Consider the following 20,764-nt stretch of genomic DNA (forward strand, 5'->3'; position numbering starts at 1 on the left):
GACATCTGCAGGATTCCCAGCGCCTTGGCCCCAGGTTCTGCCCGCCAGGGTCTGACACCATTGTGATAAGATCACTGGTATGTGCATGTCAATGACACTTAGCCTCAGAATGTCAGAGCACCTTGTGAGGTTTGGAAGAAAGACCAGAGAATCACATATGAGAGGATATTGGTCAACTGCCTCCCTTCCTTCCCAGAATCTGAGAAATGGGCCTCTGGACAACTCCAGGTGAAGGGTTAGCTGGATGCAGCATTAACAATACACTCACTGGTCTTCATTTCTCCAGGTGTTGGTTTACTCTATAGAGAGAGAGTCTCTGCACCTTTACACCAACAAGAGTTTACTCTCCAGGCTTTCTTCCAGACCAGTGAGTGCAACAGATGCTTTTGCAAAACTACACACACAGCCATTGGGTCAGTGAACGTGGCTCTTTGTGAGTACCCAGGAGTTTTTGTAGATTCATCTGTTCCTTTCAAAATTTGGCCCTTTTTTGCAGGAGTGGGTGGCCACGCTTGGGTGATCTAATGCCTCTGCCTGCACAAGAGACCCAACAGTAATTCCTCAGACAAAGCCCAAGGACAAGAGCTTTGCTTGTGGTAAATCTTGTGGTAAACCTTACGGAACAGGACTCCTCCACCCCCAAACTGAGAGCAAGGCATCTGCTCAGCAGGGTGCAGCCCAGCTGTGTGTAGGTAGCAATGAGCACTGCAGTATAGTTGTGCCCACGTGGAACCACTGGCTGGCCCACTGTCATGGACATGGCGATCCTCTCCATGGCGCGGCCCCTCTGCATGACATCTCCTCTACCCTCATCCCAGTGTGCAGCTCTAAAGCTGCTTTTGGCCCTTACACCTCCACATAAAAATGTCCTAGGGTTGGGCCAAAGGCTGACTGCTCTGGGATCAGATCCAGATCTCCCCTCACATCGTTAGTGATGGAGGCTCCATGACTTCCCATCACATGAGGCAGTTGCGTGATAATCCGCTTCAAGCTTCCCTTTCTGGCTTGTGTTCCTGCTCTCACACCCTCGAAGCTGTGGAGTAATTCCTCACCCTCAGAACAGCCTAATTTCCCATCTCAGCCATCACTTTCTCCAGACTGTATCTGCGTGGTGCCGTCCTCATATTGTGTTCATCTGCTTTTACCTCAGAACATGGGGGTGATTTGACATCCCTCATCACCACCATAATATGGACCACAGCTCACATATCACATGATGGTTCTAAACAGTCAGGAACGATAGGTGAATCATGTAATTTTCTACTTGTTGTCATCTTCCTTTACCACATGGATCTTCCTTTGACTCCGTCTTCTGCTATCTTAGTCAGAATTTGGGCCTCCTCTTATCTAAATGGCAACTCTCTACAGTGGGTGACTGACCGAAGTGGAAGACACTACATTACCATGTAAGGGAGTCCATCTGCCATTACAGTCACACACGGAAACTTTGACTAGATGGGGTATTTTGCACCATTTAAGTCCTGCAGGAATGTCTCCATCAGCACGAGCACTTGTTTAAAAACCACATCCAGCTCTCTCCCAGAGCCCTGGAAGTCTCTGACATGGAGACATTTATAAGGCCAGCTAGTACAGTGCAGGGCAGCCAACCCGCTTTTGTTTACCGAATGAGGATTTACTGGACACATTTTGTAGCCAAACTTTCTGAAGTGGGGTGGGGGACTTTGTCAGCATTAGATTTCAGCTGGATACCATGTGTTCTATGCCATGGGCTCTGTCTGCCTTTTGGGTCCAGATCTCTCCTACTCACACTTTTCAATAGATTCCCATTTATGTAGCCAACAACTATTAAATGCACTTTGGCGATAGTTCAGTTGAAAGACGAGGAGTCTCGGTAGTTCATTCTGCATTCACTGTTCCACCCTTTCATTCAGTGTTTGCATTTTTTGACCGTCTGTGGTAATCACAGTGCCTTGTTTTGACGTCTAAACAGGTCATGCTTTAAAGGACTTTGTGTTTCCATAGCCACCCTGCTGTCTGTTTTTATAAATTTGTGCTGTTTATGCAAAAATACCCAGCATTTGTTTGAGTCATGTGTATTTAGCCTGTTGCTAATATTCTGGAATTAGTGCTAGTTGATTCTTGTAGGTTGTTTTGCATGCCAACCAGAACATTGGGGTTTTGGGGGTGTGTGCTTTCTTTTAAAGCCAGTTTTCATTTCAAGGGGAACAAACTGTGCATGCGTATGTGTGCATCCACATAAACTTTGCAGGACTGGCTTTATTAGCCTGTCAGCTTAGAATTTCTGATCAGATGGAATGAGTTTTAATTACACTTGCAACAGATTGTAGATTGAGAGATGTTTATTTAAATGAGCCAGGAAAGTAATGCTACAAAATTCCAGGCCTACTCTTGCTTCCAATAAAACTCTCATTGACTTCACTGAACGATGGTTTGGTCCCTTCATGTGTAATTTAGGACTCATCTATACAGGAGGGTTAATCCACATTAATTCGCATTAGTCTGATATGAATATGCCTGTGTACACATGCTGCAGTTCATCAGAGCACAGTAACTCCACATTTACTGCAGACCTTGGAGTCCACTTTCAGAGTTTACTGAGTGCTGCATATTGAGTTAGTGTGATGTATTGTTTGTATGCTGCTGTGTTACTTTGTCAGTCCTCCAACAGCTATCCTACACTGCTTTGCAGGTGTCTGTTACTGACTTGTCTACCTGTGTTCCCTCCTGTGCTCTAGGGTCAAGCTGATCAGATGTCCCCTCCCCTTAAAAACTGGCATGGGGTCAGAGTTTGCCCATTTGCTCTTGGATTAGTATATATCAGTACTGCTGCGATATTACTCCAGAAGCCTTACAACATGTCTTGAGCAGCTGCCTGGAGCCACGCAGAAACCCCTGATCGCCTCACTATCTGGAGAGAAGCATCAGTGCAGCACGCTCCTGGGGCCAGGCTCCGCATTAAAGATCTCTTTGTGGACATTGATAAGCAGCTGTCTGCGTGCGAGGGGCTACAACTGCAATGCCGACCAGTTCCAGATAAAGAGCAGATGGCTCAGAAGGACTTACATTAAAACCAGGGATGCCAGGAAACAGTGCAGTTGTGCACTGATAACCTGTCCATTTTTGGAGGAGCAGGATAGGATTTTGATTGATGACACTGTTACCGACACCCGTCCCTCCCACGAGTGACCAGTGGCAGAACACAAGGAGGCCAGTGAAGAGCTTTCTCCAGAAAGCCAGGATCTCTTTGGGACTCAGGACCCCAATTCCAGCCATGTAGGAAGCGAGCCCGATACCCAGCCAGAAACCCAGGCCAGGACTGAGGAAGCAAATCCTACGGAGGGAAGCTGGACATGTAAGCATCTCTCTTTACAATTTATTATTATACTAGCTTCTGTTCCAGGTGCCCCACAACCACTTTTGGGGAATGTGAACTATGACCCTTTCTGAGTCTCCAGCCCGGCCTCGCTTGTCCTTTCCGTGGCCCATACTGTCCATTTTCAAAATGGTGTCTGCTCTGGCCTCAAGTCCTGACCATTGTCCGTTTACTAGCCCGTGTCACTGAGGGCACATCCCAGCTTCCCATTTTCCTTTCCCCTCCCCACATCTGTCCTGCCCAGTGAATGCCCCCCCGTCCACCAATCTTGTTTGCTAGCTCAAAACGGCATCCATAGCCTCTACCCCATCTTGCCTCCCCTCCTGCCAGTGGTGAAATGGTAATAAAAGAAGTGGGGAAACTAATCTAAACAAACCTCCAAGTTCCCCGAATGAGAAATAGGTAAATTCTGTTTTCTACTGCCTACACTGTTGCCCCCCATAACATTCCTGAGTAACAGCAACATTCAATTGCAAAATGTTACACTTCATTGAGACACTGGGTACGTGGAAAGAAGCTTGGATTCTTGTAAAAGAGTCTTTCCGGGGCCCCTCTCTAGCAGGGGCAGGGCCCCTTGCCATGGCCAGTTACCACCACAGGGACAGCCTTGTCCAGGCCCAAGCTTCTTAGTCCTAGCAGTGGGCTCAGCCCTTGGGTGCCTTCTGACTTCTTTTATGGGTGGGGAAAAGCAAAAGTTCAAACTCAGCAGAGAATAAGCCCCTCCCAGGGTCAGCCAAAAGATAAAAGGTCAGTGGCATCACCTTCCTGCAGGGGTGCCCAGGTAGCCAAATCAGTCTCTCCCTGCCGGGCTTGCTCTTGGGGTTCACTGAACTCTTTGCGAAGCTGAGGGATCTGAGGCATGGGAGTTCCTTCTGCTGCTTCAGAAACCATTCCCTCTCAGGGCTTCCCCCACACTGACTGCAGCTTCCTCCTTTCAGAGCCTTCCTCCCTACCACACATGACTGGCAGGGTTGGAGGGCCAGGGCTACCTTAGCACACAAAGCCTTGCCAGCCCCTTCCCTCGCAGGACAGAGTTTATGCCCTCCATCACATCACTATTCTCGGTTTACATAAGGTAGACATTGGCACTGCTTTCCCATAAAGGTATTAAGTCAACAGCTCCCTGCCAAAGTATAAATGCCCGTGAGACGCATTCTTACAGGAAAAGATGTTTTCCTTACTGATAGCAAAGCTGTACAAATATTGTGCAAAATACAACATGCAGCTATATAACCTTAGGCAAGGTTGTTTTTTTTCTGAAGCCTCTAAGCTATGCCAAAAGCAGCAGCACCTTCCTTCCAGATGGCCGAGTGCACACTCCACTGTCATTCTGCAACTACAGAAGTGATAGTTAAACAGTTCCTCCATTCTGTCCGAGTGGCCTATGAATGGCTTCATTAACCAGACAAGCAACCAACGCAATTGCCACACCATTAAAGTCCATAATGATCTTGGGAGGAGGCAAACTGTCCTTTATTCATTATGTTACACAGAGGTGAGTTCCAACAGACTCTAGCATCATGGACCTTCCCAGACTACCTTGCATTTATGTTTGTAAACCTGCCATGGTGGTCAAGCAGCCTTTTGAGCATCATTGAGAAATACTCCTTTTCTGTTTATAAACCATGAGTCCTGGTGCCGGAGGCAAATGGGTCCCATCAGTTGCCCCAGTCCTGTTTGGGAAACACATGTATGCAAAGCCATCACTAATCTCCTGATCATTGCCAGGCTTTATAATCTGGGGCAACAATACCTTATGCATGGTAGCACACCTCTGCATGATCAACAGAGTCAGTCTCCCTATACCAACCTGGTTGGCTATGGATTGGTAACACTTGGCAATGGCGAGTGCTTCTCAACAGATATGGGGCACCGCATGTTGGTAAGCTGCCACTGAATCTCTGGGGCGAGTTCACCGCAGACCTCAAAAAAGGTTGCCTTTGTCATCTTGAAATTCTCTTGCCACTGAGGTCATCCCAGATCTGCAGAATGATACTTCTTTGCTAATTCATGATGTTTTCCCAGAAACAATGCCGCACAGTGGCTATGTCTACACTTAAAATACTACAGCTGCAGTGCTTCAGTGTAGACACTTTACTACAGCAATGGGAGGAAACTTAATCCACCTCCCTGAGAGGTGGTAAGAATTCTTCCATCTCCCTAGTACTGTCTCCAGCGGGGGCTAGGTCAGCTTAACAACATATCTCAAGGGTGTGGAGTTGTAGTTATGCCAGTGTAATTTTTCAGTGAAGACCATCTCGGTGTAAAGCTGCTCTATGAATAGGTTCTGTAGTAGCAGTTACTCAGTGTCATCCTCTTCTTCCTAGCCCTTCTTCCTCCACTGCCCTCACCGCTGCTGGAGGAACTGCTCCTGCAGCCAGATCATCTGCTCGGTGGTGTGGCTGGCGAAGTCCAAACCTGAAGCCACCTGGCTTCAGCAGCAAAAATACAGCTCAAGCAGCCCCTGCTTATGCGCAGTTGCCAGCATAGTGGCACGGAGCATTGCTGGGTCCATGGTAGCTGACAGCAATTTGAAAATGGCACTAGCTCAGCCAGAAAGAGAGGAAACATAGGACAGAGACAGTGGAATTGTGGAGTTTTTTGGAATTTGACTCCATGTCCCAGAATTCCACAGACTTCTCTCTGGCTCCATTAAGCACCCCACAATGCGCAGCAAGAGACATCCCAGAGTACGCACTGCAAGAACCAGAGGATCCCAGCCTGTCTACACAACAGTATGAACTGAAAGAGGGCACAGCTGTCCTGTGTGTATGCCATTAGTATGGCTGGCATGTTGTGAGTTAACTAATGCACATCAAATTGCTGTGGATTAAAACCCCTTCATAGACAAGTCAATCAAAATCCACAATCAGTGCCTAATTTCCAGAAAGTCTGAGTGTCCCTCACTCCCATTAGCTTTCCCTGGAGTTGTGGGTTCTCAGCACTTCTGCACAGCAGACCCTTAGTCGCTGCCCACAAAACAATTTCACATCATGCCAAATGGTGAGGTTACGAAAAGGGAAACCAAGAATTAAAAGACACCTTCAGCAGAAAGGAAGGGATTTGGGTCAAAATAGATTCATTCTAGGGTGACCAGGCAGCAAATGTGAAAAATGAGGATGGGGGTGGGGAGTAATAGGAGCCTATATAAGAAAAAGACCCCAAAATCGGGACTGTCCCTATAAAATTGGGACATCTGGTCACCCTAATTCATTCTGAATTTAGGGTCTTATCCAAACACCACTGAAGTCAAAGCCCATTCTAACCTGCACTCAGGGCTAGGACTGGGGCTGGTAGGAAGTCAGGGAGCTGACCCTCTCTGTTGCAACCTGCCTGCAGAAACTGGCCCTAGATCTTTAGGGCATTCAGGGGATAAAGACTGCATGGAAGACACAACACACATTAAAGATGAACTGCAATGGCTCTTGCGCTATTCAGGAAAGAGCAAACAAAGCAACAAGTATTGAACTTACAAAGGATTACTTTTGCCTTCTCACTTTATACTGGGTTCAGGAAAAGGGGTGCAGGCTTTACAATAGGTTTTACTGCTCGTTTACTCAGCAGTGAAGGTTAGCAAGGCAGGCTGGTGGGCCAAAAGCATGTGTATAGTCAATAGAGAGTGTTTGGCTCTATGCATGAAGGGGACTTTCTTATGCAGTTCAGAGGAAACAAACTCACTAAGAATTAACTCAAGAGTGGCACAAAGAGATAAAAGTCAAAAACCACAGCGTTAAGCCTGACATACTCACAGCCTTAATCCTCTTTAAAGGGGTTGAAACAGTAGGAGCAGGGCTCAGCAAACACAGTCGTTTTGAATTTCCTCAATTTTTGCTGGTTTCTTACAAAATCTTCATTTTATTCTCAGATTCTTTTTCTATAACTTTTGTTTTATTTTGCTCTCCATTGTTCGAATGGGCTTTAAATATACAGTGGCTAGGGAGAATGCATTTTGCACCCAAGGTGAAATTCATCCTGTGTAGCACAAAGTCTGTACACCACTTATGTCCCATAGGCCTATATGGGCCTTCTTCACAATGATGAATTTCAACCACTTTGCATGAACATACACAAGCAGCACCAAAATCACTCACTTTGGAGTGAAATTCACCTGTGATCAAGGCCAGCACTATGCCTAATGCATCACTTACACCCTTTTAAGGACTTTGATCCAACAGCCACTGAAGTCTATGGAGGTCTTTGGGTATGTCTACACTGCAAAGAAAAACCCGCAGCTCCAAGCCTGAGACCAGGTCAATTGACTCAGGCTCATGGGGCTCAAGCTGCATAGCTAAAGGTAGCAGTGTAGACATTCAGGCACAGTCACAGGGGAGACCCTCCTCCCTTGCAGGGTTTCAGACCCAGGCTCCAGCCCAAGTGGGACTGTCTACACAGCAATTTTTAGCCCTGCAGCCTGAGTGCCAGAGCCTGAGTCAATTGACCTGGGCTCTGCTGTTCAGGGTCTTTTATTGCAGTGTAGACATACCCTGAGAGGCCTCAAGTTCTTAACATGGGGCTTACGTGTACTTAAGTGGTGAATGAGACTTTGTGTGGATCATCCACACTGGAATTATTTCACCCTTGAGATAGAGAAGTCTCTTTATAACCCTGCAAATATAAACACTATGCAAATCGCATGAGCACGGCCTGCCAAACCGCAAGAGAAAGTTCACTAAAACCTTTGCTTATGATGCAAGTCTAGCAACAGATGAACCATAAGTATGTAAGTACCTTTGCCATTCATCCAGTTGCCCAATAACAAGCAGTGGTAGAGAGCTAGTGGGTTTCTTGTGTCCATAGCCGATGAGAATGTGCTATAAACTGACTTTGGACTCAAATCAGTTAATCATTCATTAAATATGACTGAGGAGTTATCACTGGGCTTTACTAGAAAAGGGTTGGTTGTGTAGTGGCGTCTCCAAAGGCTTTTCAAAGGGATGGAGGAAGGGTTTCACTGTTGCCTCCTACGCAACTCTCCCTTTCTCAGAAGAACATGATTCATCTACTAAGAATGTACAAAGCAAAATCAAACTATTACCAAGCAGAACTGCAAACAGGCAGACAGCTGGGATGTGAAAGAAACAAGAGAAAAACTTTTTTTAAACAAGAGTGTGGTTGGGAGGTGACACAGCTGTACAAAAAACAAGCATTATTCTGAAGTGCATCTGCAAGCTGAGATGAAATATGTGTATGGAAACGATCGCACTGGGACCTGTTTGGCTGACAAGTGGTTGGACAAGTTGACCCAGAGGATCCCTTCCAACTGGATTGCCTTTGAATCTAGAATCTGAAACCTGTGTTGGAGAGTTATGCCAACTGACAGCCATGAAGATATGCCCCTCTGAGGACTCTGCAAGCTGACAAAAGGCCAGTCCAGGGAAGGTCCTGCGATCCCTTGGGCCTTCCCACTTCATTGACATTAGAGGTGGAAAAGACATATTAGGTCATCCAAGGCTCACAAATCAGGATAATCTAATATGACTTTTGCCTTCAATGGGACTACTTATCATCTTAAAATATAGCATATGCTTAAATGCTTTGCTGGATAAGGGACAGAGTGCTAAGCATCTTGTGGGATCGTGCCTCTTGTCCATCCACCAGCAAGAGTATCATTGCTCCCCCTCTCAGTGGCTGGAGTCTTGCCACTCTTGATCTTGCCAGGTAGCTGGGTAAGCAGCAGCTCCTCCATTCAATGCCAGTCCCACAGCCAAAACCTGTCACTTCTCCTGTGTCATGGCAAGGCAGGCTTCCAACTCTATTCCTCAGGCCATCTGGCTTGTGTCTTGTAAGTTTTAAAGAAGCCAAACAACTCATCACTGGAAGCACTAAGTATTTATTTGCTCTTTAACATGATGTATTAACACAGTATGTAAACTAGCCATGGTTTCTTTAGTGTATATCAAAGGAGGATCTGAACACTGCAGCAGCTGAACGTGATAAATACCAGGCATTTTTCCAAATAGCAAAGTTTCTCTCACTTCGGCAGCTGCACAAATATGGATCATTCTTATTGTTTAAAGCTCTCTTCAGAATTGAAAAAACCTACTGCTGAATGTCCTGTACTGTTCTAACAATTGCTGAAATATTCAAGCCATCTGAACTGGAAAAGACAGAGAGGGGAAGAAGGTAAAATACTAATTTAGATAATAATTGGAGATATACCAATCTCCTAGAACTGGAAGGGACCTTGAAAGGTCATTGAATCCAGTCACCTGCCTTCATAAGTAGGACCAATTTTTTCCCATGATCTGTAAGTGGCCCCCTCAAGGATTGAGCTCACAACCCTGGGTTTAGCAGGCCAATGCTCAAACCACCAAGCTATCCCTCTCCATGTATCTATAGCTTCTGCACTATGCAGAGGATACCTGCTGCCAGCAATAACAATCTATCCACTTTGAAGACAATGAAAATACGATCTTTGCTATCAGCTCTTTGGCCTTTTCCTACTTGCATTGCACTGCAGTGGGCTTAAGTCTTCTCTTCCTAAATATCAGCATCATCGGCACGTTACATTTAATGCCCACCTATTTAATGCAATATTGGGACAGGTCTTCATCAAGTTTAAGCATGTGACAGTACCAACAAAATGTGTGACTAGTTTGCAAACGTACAGTTATTAAGATTGTGTACACAGATTGGGCACGTAACTGTGTGCTTATTTTGCATGCATATTTGTATGTCTACTTTATTTTTTTAATCTCTTCCACATTTTCAAATATTTTAGGGCCAAAACTTCCAGAAAAATTCTGTATGCAGTTACCCTGATTGAATGTGCTAGTGTGGCCATTGCTATTGCAAATTACTACTCGCACAGATAATGGATCGTTTTAATGTATAATGACTATGACGATGAATGCAATCACATCACATGCACACTCAGATTAGGCATGCAATTGCATACCTACTTTTTTGAAAATGTAGGTCTGGGAAAAATGCACAAGAGACACTGTAAAATGCAATCATATGCCTACAGATTGTGAAAAATTCTCTGTAGGATTCCCCACTGTAATCAGCTTCTGTATCGTTCCAGGCATCATTCAGAATTCCGCAGTCATTATCCTAATAGAGCACCAGCCTCCTGAAACTTTAAAAGGCAAGTCTGCTGTCAGCAGCTGCACAATCTTGGAGGAGAGATGGAGAAGACCTAAGGCTTGTCTGCCCAGTAAGATACATAACCTACTGTCACTGAGCCTGGGGCATGCTGCCACCCACATAGTCATCACCAACTAACCCAGGAGCTGCCGTATTACTTCATAAGAGGTACAGCTGTACTGCTCAGAGCTTCTATAGACCTCTTCATCCTCAAAACCCTTTACAAGCCCACCGTCAGGCCTCACTAGTTAGGTAAGTAAGTAGTAACATGCCCTTTCCTAGGTGAAGGAAGAGAATGTATTTCAAATCCCTGCCTGCTCACAGGATGAAGCACATCGGCTGAGTAGAGTGCTGGGACGTAGGGCACATGCTCTTGCGGCAGGGGTACCTGCATTCTTAAATGCATGGGGGAGTTCTTAGCTTGATGGGCCAGTATAAAAGTTGAAGTTTAACAATGTTTAACCCTCTGTTTTGGGGAGAAACTGACAAATATTTCAGGATCAACAGAATATATACAGATATACACACACACAACATTTTTATAGAGTACAAAACTGGGCTTGGCAGGCCCTATAAGGCTGGTACCCACTTTTCTAGTAACAGTTTTTAGTAACTCCCCCATTGGGCTAGCTGCTGCACAAACAGAGGGAGGCTCAGTCCAGGCCCCAATGTGCTTGCACTCTAAAAAGGCAAACCAGACAGCTGGAGGGGCAGGGAATGGGGCACCACACACGAGTAAGTTGCCATATACCTAGTCAGACTATGCTCTTATTTTTTTTAACCAACCAATTCAGGGTTCATCACATGCCTCTTCAAATTCTTCACAGAGAATGATGCTCGTTTTCTTCTGATCTGATTGCCGCTGCGTTCTCCTCTCCCAGAGAGACCCCAGAGACTGGCCAGCCCTTTGACTGATGGTCCTTATACATGACACACACTCCTCACTGGTCATTAGGTACAGCAGAGGGTTCAGGGCACTGTTGAAGCTGGCCAGGCCACGGGTCACCTGATAGGAGACATAGATGTTTTTTGAAGTCTGGGTGCAGGACTCCTGGAGTTGCCAGCTTCGGGACAGCAAGTTAAGGTTCCTGAAGATGTGATATCGGAGGAAGCAGACAGAGAACAGGACCATCACTAACACTACCAGTTTGATACTACTTCTCTTGAGGTTTGGGTCCACGTTTTCATTCCTCCATAGGACCACCACCACATGGCAGTAGCAGCCAATGATTATGAGGAAGGGGATGACAAAGCCAGTCATAGTTGCAGCCAGGACGTAGGGCCGATAGGTGCGCAGGTTCTCATGTCCTGTTGTATCATGACACTGTGTACCAGTGCTATCCGTTTCGCTGAAGCCAAAATCAGGAGACACCTGGATGATGACCCATGCCCAGACCATGGCACTGATGAAGAAGGGGGGGCCCAGAGTCTGGCACCTACCCAGCATCTTCAGTGGGTACACAATGCCCAGGTAGCGGTGGATGCTGATGCAGGTCAGGAAGCCAATGCTGGCATAGAGGTTGAGGTGGAAGAGGGCCCGCATCAGCCTGCACCAGCCTTTCCCAAAGAGCCACACACCCCCCTGGAGATAGTAGGTCACCAGGAAAGGCAACATGATCACATAGAGTAAGTCTGCCACCCCTAGGTTGCACATCAGCACGCTGAGGGTGTTCCAGCTGTTCCTTCGGGACCCAGCACAGAGATTCCACAGGCCCAGCCCATTCCCCAGCAGCCCCAGCAGGGACACAATGAGGTACACAGCTGGCAGGAAGCGATGGGTGAAAATCCGGTTAACCGGGCACGGGATAGTGGTGGCAGTGCTCAAGCTGAAGTTGGTGGTGTCAGAAACTGAGACGACTTCGTCCACCTTCATGGGTGCTGTTTACTGCAGAGGGTTGAAGGGGAAGCAGATGAGGGGTTGCTGCAGCGAGGGAACAAGTGAGTCCTTAGGGAAGATGCATGAGGGGTTGGGGCAAGGGGGAATCTTCCATGTCCTAAAGGTGGTGCAGAAGGGAATCCTTGAGTCCTTAAGAGGAATGCAGGAAAATATCTTTTTGCAACTGGGGTGAGGGGAGGGCTCCCCAGAACCCTATGGGGGAAGGTGAGGTGGGGATGCCAGGTCCCTGAGAGGGGGCAGGGGGGCTCCCCAGAACCCTATGGGGGAGGGGGAGGTGGGGATGCCCGGTCCCTGAGAGGGGGCAGAGGGGCTCCCCAGAACTCTATGGGGGAGGGGGAGGTGGGGATGCCAGGTCTTTGAGGGGGGGTGCTCCCCACAACCCTATGGAGGAGGGGGAGGTGGGGATGCCAGGTCCCTGAGAAGGCGGGGGCTCCCCAGAACCCTATGAGGGAGGGGGAGGTGGGGATGCCAGGTCCCTGAGGGGACAGGGGGGGCTCCCCACAACCCTATGGAGGAGGGGGAGGTGGGGATGCCAGGTCCTTGAGGGGGCAGGGGGCTCCCCAGAACCCTATGAGGGAGGGGGAGGTGAGGATGGCAGGTCCCTGACAGGAGGCAGGGGGCTCCCCACAACCCTATGGGGGAGGGGGAGGTGGGGATGCCAGGTCCCTGGGGGGGCTCCCCAAAACCCTATGGGGGAGGAAGGTGGGGATGCCAGGTCCTTGAGGGGGCAGGGGGCTCCCCAAAACCCTATGGGGGAGGAAGGTGGGGATGCCAGGTCCCTGAGCGGGCAGAGGGGGCTCCCCAGAACCCTATGGGGGTGGGGGAGGTGGGGATGCCAGGTCCCTGAGAGGGGGCGGGGGGCTCCCCAGAACTCTTCGGGGAAGGGCAGGAGCGGATACCTCGGTCCCTCCCCTAAGGGGGAAACTCCGGGTCCCTAGGGGATCCCTCCGGGCTTTGCGCGGCTCCCCCCGATCTCCACTCGGCTCCCCGCTGATTTTACCCCTCCTCAGGCGCAGAAACTCGGCCGCCGCCGCGCGTGGATCCGGAGTGACTCAGTCCGAAGCTGCCGCGCAGCTCCGCAGTACCAGGTGTGATCCACCGGGCCCGGCCTGAGCGCGGGCGGGGCGGGGCCCGCAATGGGAACGGGTAGCCGGCGTGGGGAGGTGACCCGGGGACCTGGGACTCGGGAGTGGGAGCAGCCCAGGAGAGACGTCCCCAAAGGGGCACTAGCAGATGGGGGGTAATCCAGGAGGGACCCCCCGTTAGCCAGGGGCAGGAGCTGGAGCTGCTGCGCTCCCCGCATCCCAAGGAGCTCTGCAAGGTGCACAGACAGGTGTTACTCCGCTCTCCGCCACCTCCCCCACATTTCCTTCCACCCCGCGAGTTCTGCCCTTCTCTCGCTCTGACTCTTGCCAGAGGCGGTGCTAGCCCATTGGGGGTCCTGAGGAGAAATATTTTGCCCTCCCCCATTTTAAAAAAGCGAATACTCCCCCCCCAGCTGCTTAGAGCCCTAAACAATTGTTTAGTCTGCTTATGGCTAGTGCCAGCTCTGTTCTTGGCAATGATTGGTACCAATAATGATCAATACTAGTGACACGCAGGCTGCAGTCTCCAGCTGAGCTATGCTGCTTGCGGTGGGGTGGGTCATAGCCCGCTAAATGCTGCCCACTGGCAACCACCGCACCCAAGGCTCACCCAGCATGGAATGGGTTTGGGGGATGCCAAGCTGCTCCAGTTCATTTTTGGGTTTGAATTAATAATTCAAGGAGGCAGAAGGAGCTCACAGTAACTGAATATTAATTATCTCTGTTATTCAGCGCCAGCCCCCGCCTCCCCCACACTGAGATATTTTTGATCGGAGCATCAGGGAGCTACACAGCATGAAGCTATTTCTGGTGCGAAGGCTCACCTGGCAGCACTGAGGGGGCAGGAGCTGGAGTCTGACCAAAGCGTTATTCTAAATTAGACCTTCATATCAGCGTCTCATACAACCAGAGACGTTGGAGATGGAGATGCTTCATTAGATCCCAATCAGTCCACCCCCTCTATGGGCCAGGGCAGGGTTGTTCCCTACAGTCTATTCCCCATTGTGTTGTCCAGTCCAGTTTTAAATGACTTGAGTCACCGTGTCACTTGGTTGTCTATGCCAGTAGTTCCCAAACTTTAACAACCTGTGAAACCCTTTCACTAAAATGTCAAGTCTCGCAACTCCCCTCCTAAAAATGAATATTTCCAGGGATTTTCTCCTTTACCTGAGTATAAATTAGAAGAGCAGTGATCTTGGAAATGTAAAATTGGTCTTTAGGACATGCTGATTACACACTATGTATTATTAATTATTATTTATCATGACAGTATTTTTATTACATTATGGAAACGGCAACACTCTTCCAAGATCTCACTTTCCTCCTTGCATCACTTTGAATAAGCCTGTTATAATACAAGGCTCGTAGGTTTCATCAAGGAATATCAGAGGTGAAACAGCATGAAGGGATTTAAGAAGCCAACTCAGAGTTCCTCCTACATAAGCATTCAGTTCTTGAACAGTCCAGGCAAACAACGCATGTTATAACAAAGCTTAAACTTGTTCTTCATAATAATTTTAAGAACAACACTAGCTGCCTAATTAATTTTAAAAACAGAAAAAATATTCACCTCCCTTTGCATTTCTTATAAGGAGCCTTGAAGTTTAAATCTCAGTGTGATAGATATGTTTGCTTTGATCTGCTTAATGTTTGGAAGTCCAGGGGCTCTGGGATGCTGGCCCCAGTATCCCTGGCACAGCTCTGTCTGCCATTAGGGAATTTTTTCTCAAGAACCTCCTGTAACATTTTGCGAACACCCAGGGGTTCACGAACCCCAGTTTGGGAACCACTGGTCTATGCCACCAGCCAGTAAGATATCCCCATCAGGGAAAGTTTCCCAGTATTCAACCTCAAGTGTCCTTGTCTCAAAGTAATGCCGAGACTGCACTATCATAGTGTGACATAGCCCAGAAATGATTAAAGCTTTCTGGTGCACTGACCGGGGTGGGATGGGGTGGGGGGAGGGGAGGGCAGGGGAAGGAGAAGACAAAAGATCAATTACCCATGAAACTGCTATTCCCCACAACCCGGGCAACACTACAACAATTACCTATTGCCAATAGTGGGTGCCAATGACAGGTGCAGTGGAACAAGTGTTGAACACAGTTTAGCTTCAGGTGTGTACAAGGACAAACCATAGAATCATAGACTATCAGGGTTGGAAGGGACCTCAGGAGGTCATCTAGTCCAACCCCCTGCTCAAAGCAGGACCAGTCCCCAGACAGATTTTTGCCATGTTTAGAACTGGTTTAGCGGCACCTGTTGACACTATTGCTGACAATAGATGGCAATAATGACACCCCCTTTATCTCCAAACTCCTACCCTAAACCATAAACAACCCCAAAACCCCACCCTATCCCTACAGCTCTTGACCCCAGAAAGGGAGAAGTGCCAGAAACTACATATAGTCCACTAGGGACTTCACTATCACTAATGATTTTACATGGAAGGTGCTGAAATACTAGGGTGATGGGCTGCAGTATAAAAATGAAAGAGCGAGAGAGGCAAGCCAACCAGCCGGCCAGAGCTGAACACCCATTGTCATCAATGAGTAATTTCTGTACCATAGACAAGACCAGTATTCCAGCAACATTTACCAGGGATGGTCCATCTGGGAACAAGAAAGGAGAGGTCAGAAACTTGAATCAGAGCAGATTCCTCGGTGAGGAGTTACACATTGGTAGGGTAGGGAGAAGGGATCTCAGCAAATCCAAGTTAGTTACCAAATGAAGGTACAAAGTAAGGAAGGAAATACTGAAAAACAGACAGGGCTTCAGAGCCCAGCAGAACACACTGGTAGTGGTCATGCCACATCTCACAGCATCCTCCCTGAAAAAGCAGCTTCGTTGGGTATCACAGAAACACCACCTGATGTTTTGGGGAATCTGTGTACAAGTTATGAATTCCAGTTTGGGATATGAACTCTCTGCATGTATCTTTATCACACCACAAACTCCATTTTGATTGTTAGACTTGCCTCCTCTCTGCTGTCTTTTCACCCCCATCTAGGGGTGAAAAATCCAAAGTGCAGTGACACAATGCTAACAATGAGCTAGAAATGAAGGGTCATTAAACCTTGGTAGTATTCTATTCAAATAGAAGCCTCCTTGGACAAAGACGGCAGCATACCAAGAAAACCAGGCCACCCAGGTAGGCCAGTAACTAAGCTATAGATTTCCTGGTGGGGACTTTTGATCACCTGATGAGGCTGATTGTGGGTCACCTGACAAAAGGGACTGCAACTTTATAAAAGGAGTACTCTTGTCATTTTAAAGTCAAAAAAGGGAAATGAACAGAAGCAGAAGGGGGCGGATCCTGGGCACCCTAGATGACTCTGATTTAAGCCCAAAGCGTGCTCCAGAGTGGAGATGAAACTGAGACAAAGAAGAGCCTGTGGGTGTTTTATTGTTTTGTCTAGATCTGTGTATTTCATGTGCTAGCTAAAGTAAAGAGTAAATGGTTTGGGAACCTTTACAAAGTCTCTGTGTTATGTGCTTTAATTATCGCTGGAAAGGTAAATTTGTAAATCTGATTGCCCACAAGGCTAGAGCACTGGGTGTGCTTAAGCTACTGGAGTGTCTTGCGGGAAGGGGTGTCCCTAACTGGTCTAGGGTCTTGGCGCAGCTGGTCTGTGAGGTTCCCACTCCTGTGAAGGGGCAAACATCAAGAGTCTGTGTCCAGGAAGCATGCCAGAGAGACCAGAGAAAGAGTCAATACTGAGGCTACCCAAACCAAGGGACACTTAACAGCACACAGGTCCAACATGCTGGGACGCAAACACTGTAGCCTGGTGAGTGTCCTAGGAAGAAGCAGAGGTAACTTTACCAGGGCTGTGACATGTAGAAATGAGAGATAGAGAAGATAATCTAAGCGAAAGCCAGCAGATTCCCTGCAGTACGTGTACTAGCAATTTGCGTAACTTGTGAAATGTCACATAAGTACAGTACTCATAGAGGCTGGACTCCTCTAGATAAGAGGGTTTGCCAAAGTGGTACTAATTATAGGCATCTATGTTGGATTCAGAGAGACAACAGATGCTTTGCAGAGCTGAAATGATTCTGCAGAAGGATATGGATTATTAAATGACTATGTGATAAAGTCTAGTTGCTAGGAGCAACCTCCAACAAAGTTTCTATGGCTTACTTTTGATACGAGGGAATGTGAAGTGGTTACCAGATAAATAACATTTATTCTTTCCATCATTGTGGGCCAAAGTCTGCCTGATAGTAGAGGTACAGATGTCTGGGACTTTGGCACAAGAATCCTGGAACAATGCAGACAGGAGGGTATTAACCAGAAGTTACTCATTCTTCAGGAAAAACCACCCTCTGTCCTACACAGTCTCTCCTGCCTTCCTTCACCACTAGGAGTTTTGGGTAGTGATCCTTAGGGTTGTGGTTTTCAAACTGCAGTATTGGGTCGCGGTGGCTCTGGTCAGCACCATGGACTGGGCTGTTAAAAGTCCCATTGGCGGTGCTGTTTGGCTAAGGCAGGCTAGTTTCTACCTTCTCTGACACCATGCTGCACCTCGGAAGCAGCCAGCAGGTCCAGTTCCTAGGTGGGGGGGCCATGGGGCTCTACATGCTGTCCCCACCCCAAGCACCTGCTCCGCACTCCACCAGCCAATGGGAGCTGGAGGGATTGGTGCCTGTAGGTGAGAGCTGCGTGGAGCCGTTTGTGCCCCTCCTTCTAAGAGCCGGACCTGCTGCTGCCCACTTCTGGGGCACAGCGCAGTGCCAGTACAGGCAGGAAGCCTGTCTTAGCACCCCTGCTGTGCCAATGACCGGGAGCCACCCGAGGTAAGCCCGTGCCCCAAGCCCATGCCCTAATCCCTTGTCCCAGCTCTGAGCCCTTTCCTGCACCTCAAACCCCTCATTCCCAGCCCCATCCCAGAGCCTGCACCCCCAGCCCAGAACCCTGACCTCCTCCTGCACTCCAGCCCTCTACCCCAGCCCTGAGGCTCCCCCAAACCCAGATCCCCCTCCTGCACCCCAAATCCCTCATCCCTGTCCCCACCCCAAAGCCTGCAACCTGACCCCTGATCCCCTTCCACACCCCAATCCCCTCCCCCAGTCCAGAACCCCCTTCCACACCCTGAACCACTCATTCCATGCCCCACCCCGCAGTCCTCACTCCAGCCCTCTGCCCCAGGCCTGAGCCCCTCCCACACCCCAAGCCCCTCATCCCCAGCTCTGCTGGGTTGTGGGCATTAACAATTTTCTTCAGCTAGGTCGCCAGAAAAAAAGTTTGAAACCCACTGCCTTAGGGTACCTTACAGTTACAGCTGACAGGTAGAAAGGTGTTATATCAGGAATATCACAATCCTCATCTCATTGCTTTTATCAATAATATGTTTATTACTAATGTTAGTAAATTTGGTGCAATCCCAGACTATTCAGGTAATAGGTTCAAGGCCATTTACTCACCAGCTCAAGGTATTAAAGAAGGTGACTGCAAATCCTCAGCTGTAATGAGGTCAGTGCCAGCCCATTCCAAGTACTGCCAAACTGTGGCAGGGCGTGCTACCTCTTTAAGGAATGGTCTAAAGCTTACAGCCAGCATAGCATGGGTGCAGTCAAGGAGCACCCTTCCCCACCCTGGGGGCTGGCCTATATAAACAGGAAAAGGAAGCTGAGTGGGAGAGAGGTATGGTTGTTATTAGAGGGTGTAGATAGTCAGGTCATAAGCCTGGCTCCTAGATACTTTGTATCTCTGACTGTAGGTTTGGTGGCTCTGAGCTAAAGGGCCTTATTAAGAGGGTTAAGTGGCTCCTCACTTGACCCAGCACCCAAAGGAAAGGGAGAAAGCCTACTTCAGTCCCAAAAGAATAAGAGAACTATGGACTTTGGTAGTTGGGTTGGTTTGGATGTATTCTTAAAGGGGACTTTTTCTTAGTTTGGTTTGGCTTCCTTCTTCTAGGATGCTGTGAACAACCCCAGCTGTTCAAAAATCATAAGCCAGGGCCCATTCTGAGACTGGCACAAAAATCAGGGAATTTTTAAAAAACAATACATTAAGAGTTTTGATTTGCCTTCTGGCTTTGAGCATTAAGGGTGACCTTTTCAAGCTTTTCTCCACAACCATGAAGACTAGAAACTTATTCTTCTTTAAAAAATGAGACCTGAGAGTCTCACCTAATCATGTGTCCAGTGAGCAAGGGGCTTTCTTAAAAACACCAAATATTGTGAACCTAACAATTAAATTGTAAGCGTTGGTTATGCTACAGTCTATGGAAAGAACAATCCTTCCAGTTCATTTGCATGTATTTATTTATTGTTTAGATGTTTCCAGCTTAGTTAATCAGTGAGAAATGGCATCTTGCAGAAAAAATAAAGGATAGCAAAGAAGTGTATTGTCAGTTGTAGCTGAGATAAGAATTTCAGGTTTGCTTGTAAAAACTGTGAGCCATGGACTTTTTTATCAGTGTAAGAGATGAATTTGAGCAACATTTGATACGTATTTAATAAAGATACCAAAGAGAATTAGTTATAAGTTCTTATTGCATGTGTAGCCTGAGCTATGCTCCATTTTTCTGTACAGATGACTGAAAAACATCAAAAAACATTTTCTTCACCAGTTATCTATATACAGGGACATAGAGAAAAATTGTCAGCATATTTTATCAAAAGGGGTCACCTTAATGAACAAAGAGTACTTACATTTCATATACACACAATAATGGTGTTTAAAGAACATTCCAAAGAGCTTTACTCCATGGCTTTAAATGCACTGTACTCTGCTGGTTAACGAAGAGTCTGACTAGGATTATGCATATTCTTCAGTGAGCATTGCACACTTCTCAGCCAACCACAGGTCAGTTTCACCTTTGGCAGCTGTGCTCTGTCTGCAGGAGAGACAAGTACCATCTGTTGTTCAGACTTTTGTTTCTGCACTCCCAGGTGTGTATTTTGGTGCTGTGCTCACGTGTGTGTGTGATAGGGAGGGGGATCAGATGATGATGACATTTAAGGAATGCAACCCAAAATGTGGAAGAATATCGGTCCAGATCCTCTAGTCAGGGAGTCAGTGGGGATTTAGCTTGAGTAAGTGCTGAGTTAAGGGCGGAGAATTCAGCCCATAATTTCTCAGGAAGATGAAGAGTGGTTAAAGTAATGTGTATTAATGTTAACTTGACACAGTGAGAGAGAGTGAGATGATACTGTAATTTAAATAATCCACACCCCACCCCCCATGCCCAAGTGGTATGCATCCTCATGTATAGAGGCACAAACTAATGCATATACACACAACTCAAGCATACATGCACATTCCTAAAGATGTAACCACAGCCCAACAGGTACAACATATACAGATACATGCACACAAAACTGTATTTT

At 47.5% G+C, this 20,764-nt stretch overlaps 1 protein-coding gene and 1 long non-coding RNA gene across 2 annotated transcripts in view; one reads left to right on the plus strand and one right to left on the minus strand.

The window, feature by feature from the left end:
• LOC127030768 (uncharacterized) overlaps positions 1-10,583 on the plus strand; it is a 33,723-nt gene extending 23,140 nt beyond the window's left edge. The window contains exon 3 of the long non-coding RNA XR_007768473.1: positions 10,383-10,583. This is a non-coding gene — a long non-coding RNA (uncharacterized LOC127030768). The remainder of the gene's footprint in view (positions 1-10,382) is intronic.
• Positions 10,584-11,234: 651 nt separating this feature from the next.
• LOC127030983 (P2Y purinoceptor 1-like) lies at positions 11,235-12,317 on the minus strand. Its single transcript, XM_050917663.1, has one exon. It carries the CDS (start codon positions 12,315-12,317, stop codon positions 11,235-11,237), a length of 1,083 nt encoding a protein of 360 aa, XP_050773620.1.
• Positions 12,318-20,764: the final 8,447 nt, after the last annotated feature.

This window comes from Gopherus flavomarginatus, chromosome 11 (genome assembly GCF_025201925.1).
Source record: "Gopherus flavomarginatus isolate rGopFla2 chromosome 11, rGopFla2.mat.asm, whole genome shotgun sequence".
In the NCBI taxonomy this organism is placed as follows: domain Eukaryota; kingdom Metazoa; phylum Chordata; order Testudines; family Testudinidae; genus Gopherus; species Gopherus flavomarginatus.